The sequence below is a fragment of the Nuphar pumila genome, chromosome 16 (genome assembly GCF_984573655.1).
Source record: "Nuphar pumila chromosome 16, dmNupPumi1.hap1.1, whole genome shotgun sequence".
Classification (NCBI taxonomy): Eukaryota; Viridiplantae; Streptophyta; class Magnoliopsida; order Nymphaeales; family Nymphaeaceae; genus Nuphar; species Nuphar pumila.
The window spans coordinates 13,665,623-13,669,682 of NC_143264.1; the positions used below are offsets into that span (position 1 = coordinate 13,665,623).

Genomic DNA, 4,060 nt, shown 5'->3' on the forward strand with positions numbered 1-4,060 from the left:
TACAGGTAGCCAATAGCTATGGTACAAGACAGTTGACTGCACCTCGCGCTCCACCAAATTGCCGTACCCCAAATAGTTGGCACTACAGCTCATAGCCGGACAATTGTGTATGTCAACCTATTCTAAACATTGTCCTGCGAAATAGAACAACTTACATTCCTCTATAATATTAGCCATTGACAACCCCAGGTTCTTGAAGCTCCCATGTTGTGGAAAAACATTGCTTTCATTGTTTGTTGGAATGAGTATGTGTTATCTAAATATTATTATCAATATGCATAAATTATAAGCATCTTAACTTCTATACGGTAACATTAATAAAAAACAAATAGTGGTGGCATTTTAATTATGCAAGCAAATATATATATATATATATATATATATATATATATATATATATATATATATATCCTAAGTTCATCGCAAAGAATATGAATGTGTTTTACCATGCATTTACCAGATTCAAAGTACCATAAGGTTGAATTTATAAGATGATGAAATCTTGGTAGGTCATAGTTGATGAAGATAACAATTGTCTTTTAACATGTGTAATCAGTACTTAGAACATGACCAATATGATCGTTTGCTGTTGAAGATCACACTATGTAAACTTATAATTTACCACCATGAGTGATCAGGGTTCAATATCACAATAGAAGCATTATATATATATTAAAGGAGAGACGCCACATGGATGGCACTGGGATGGGTGGTACACATGTGCACACCCTCGCTCAGTTATTAGTTGTACCTAAAGCTGTGAGTTGAGCCAAGTTTTTGAAAGATAATACTTTGGGGGTGCTTATAATACTCTAGTAATTAAATGCATACACTATGTGTTTGAACCCAGTTGCGGGTTCGGGATTTTGGAAATCCCCGTGGTGTGATGGCTCGGACAAGGAAGCAAAAAAAAAAAAGGAAATGAATGCAAAATCATAAAATTTTGTGTGGTTCTGGATATACCTGAAAGATGGTATATGCTACCGGATCCTCATGGTGCGATAACTCACACATGTTTAAAAAGAAAAGGTTAAATAAAAACATAAATATAAAACATTGAGATTCTGAGTACACCTGAAAGAGGGTGTATGTTACCGAATTCTCCGGGCTCTAGGTACACCTGAAAGATGGTGTATGTTATCAGACTCATGGTCTACCTTGAAGAGGGTAGGTGGTACAAGCTTCGTGGACATTCGAGTTTCGTGAGAGCTAGGCATCTCACCCGGTCCCCAGTCCACGAAGTTAGGGGACCAGGACTACCAATGTATCCTAGGTGGTAGATCCAAGTCTTCTACAGAAGTGTCATAGGGTGCATCCTAATTTCTTGTTCTAGCCATTGGGGAGTTCTCTCTCGGTCATGGACCGTCCCCTTTAGATATCCGTACGGCTAATCATACGGGTTATTAAATATTAGACCCCCGTATGGTCTCGGTCTGCTACGAGGTCTATGCCTGTGTGTACCCACAGGGTAAGAGTAAGATAAACATTAAATAACTTAAGTTAACTGAAAGCTTATTTTTGAAGAATTGTGAACTATTGATATGACATTTGTAAAACTACAACTTATGCTTGTACGACTAAATGTACCGTCAGTCCAGTTATCGCTCATACTGTATCATGAAATATAAAGCATGTTTATTTTCTTAGAATAATGCAAATTACCTGCTAGATGTAACTCTAGATATTTGCACATATTTGTACACAGAACACTGAGCACCACATTTAAATGTTTTTCAGGTAGCAACTAATCGGAGCATCGGGGTGTCGTTATGGATATAGCCATGAGATCTCATTTAATTCAGTATTTTTTTTATGTTTGAACTCTGATTAGTAGATTTACATTTCTGTTATGAGATGTAATTAATGACATTAATGCTTTAATTAATGAATGATATGCTTTTAGTACTTCTCTGTTTTACCCTGTAATGCACCCAACTCTTATTTTCACACTTTCGCTACTTCAAAAAAAAATTAATCCAAAGTTTTTACTATAAAAAGTTGGGGCATTACAACTTTGGTATCAGAGCAGGACTGAATAATTTGAGTTCGTGGCTCTTCCAGCGACCACGATGACTCTGTAAGTATCTAGAAATATTGTTTCCGTAATATAGAGATAAAAACCATATAAGTATGTACTATCCCTTCACAAAATTATAACTAAGATTATAATATATTTTCATTGCTCAAATAGATGGCTTGGGCGAACCGCTGCAATGACATTATGGAGACACTACATAATCTGGCCAAAGTAGTAGGCAACCAAGCTACGACAATGCAACAGATGGGCAACAATTTACACCAGGTGGCCCACGAGAAGAGTACAAACGGTGGGACTATGTCCTACAAGAAATTCATGGATATGGATCCTCCTGCTTTCTTTGGAAAGACGGATCTAGAAGTCGCTAAGAGTTGGATCCGGGAGATTGAACACATCTTTCATATACTGGAGGTACTCGAGGAGCGTCGGGTGGACTTTGGGACTTATCGTCTCAAAGACCATGCTGAAAAATGGTGGGAAACCACCAGGACAGTCAAGTTCCAGGATGTTCCTGTATCTTGGACGGAGTTCGTAGAGGTCTTCAATGCTGCCTACTTTCCGAAGCATGAGAGGGCAAAGAAGATGCAAGAGTTCTTGGACCTGTAGCAGGGTGAGATGTCCCTGGCAGACTACATCACTAAGTTCCACAGTTTGGAACGATATTGTCTGAATGTGTACATATCGGACGAGGATCGGGCAATGAAGTTTGCTCGAGGCTTGAAGACGGGCCTGAGGCGTTTATACACACGAGAGGCCAAGAACCTCGAGGAGGCTATTCAAGTAAAAGATCTTTTCTCTTCGTGGTATAAGTTGCATAAAAGTTTATAAGGTACCGTTAACCATTAGATTGTAATGGATTGTTCCTGTCTGTCCCGGACACACAAGTGGCGACTCTCCTTGATGACGACTGGAAGGAGGGACAAAGGTCGCAAAAGAACAAAATTGGGGTTCAAAAACCCGAATTCAAGAAAAAGTTTGGTGGCAGGCGATTCCACCCTCAGAACAAGAAGCCACGACACGAGAATGACACCAAACCCAGGCCAGGACAGAATCAAAGGTGTTAGAAGTGCAATCACTTTCACCCCGGACAACAATGTCCCCGTGAAACAGGAGGGTGTCTCTACTGTGGAAAAATGGGACATTATATCAAGAAGTGTCGGAAGAAGCAAGCTGATGATGCACGGCACAACACTGGAGGACAACAACCTCAACAAGACCGTGCCCCACCACCACAGCCTCAGGCGGCCCCACAGTGCGTAGCAGGACGCGTGTATGCTACCACAGCTGACCAACTGGAGAAGGGGGACCTTGTGCAAGGTACCGTGCTTGTTTCGGGTCAAGCTGCCCTTGTTTTATTTGATTGTAGAGCTTCACATTCCTTTATATCTGTTAATTTTGTAAAACAACTTAGTAATCCCACAGAATCACTGAACCATGAATTAGTGGTATACAACCCCATAGGGCTCAATGAAATCTGTGTGAACTATATGCCAGAAGTAGAGATTATATTAGGGAATCACAACCTACTTGCTAATTTAGTATTACTCGATATGACCGAGTATGACATCATATTAGGCATGGACTGGTTGTTTGAACATTACGCCAGGATCCTTTGTAGAGAAGGAAAAGTTATTCTGTCTTGACCAAGTATGCCAGAAGTTGTATTTCGTTTGGCAAGACCAGGTATTCAAAAAAGGGTTGTTTTAACCCTCAAGGCCCAGAAATATCTCCATCGGGGAGACATGGCTTTCCTGGTTAGTATGATCGGAGGTGAAACAAAACTAACTCCGCTTAAGGATTTGGATATTGTCCGCGATTTTGCCGACGTATTTCCAGAGGAACTTCCTGGACTTCCTCCTCAACGGGAAGTAGAGTTCGGGATCAAACTGATGCCAGGTACAAAGCCAATATCAAAAGCACCTTACAGGATGGCACCAACAGAGTTGAAAGAATTAAAGAAGCACTTGCAGGAGCTGATGGAGCGTGGTTTTGTACGACCGAGCACGTCTCCATGGGGAGCAC

General features: G+C 40.6%; 1 protein-coding gene across 1 annotated transcript; it reads left to right on the forward strand.

Annotated features, from left to right (window-relative positions):
- Positions 1–3,171: 3,171 nt before the first annotated feature.
- On the forward strand, positions 3,172–3,681 carry LOC149812965 (uncharacterized). Its single transcript, XM_089991024.1, has one exon. The coding sequence runs from the start codon at positions 3,172–3,174 to the stop codon at positions 3,679–3,681; it is 510 nt and encodes a 169-aa protein (XP_089847150.1).
- The last annotated feature ends 379 nt before the right edge of the window (positions 3,682–4,060 follow it).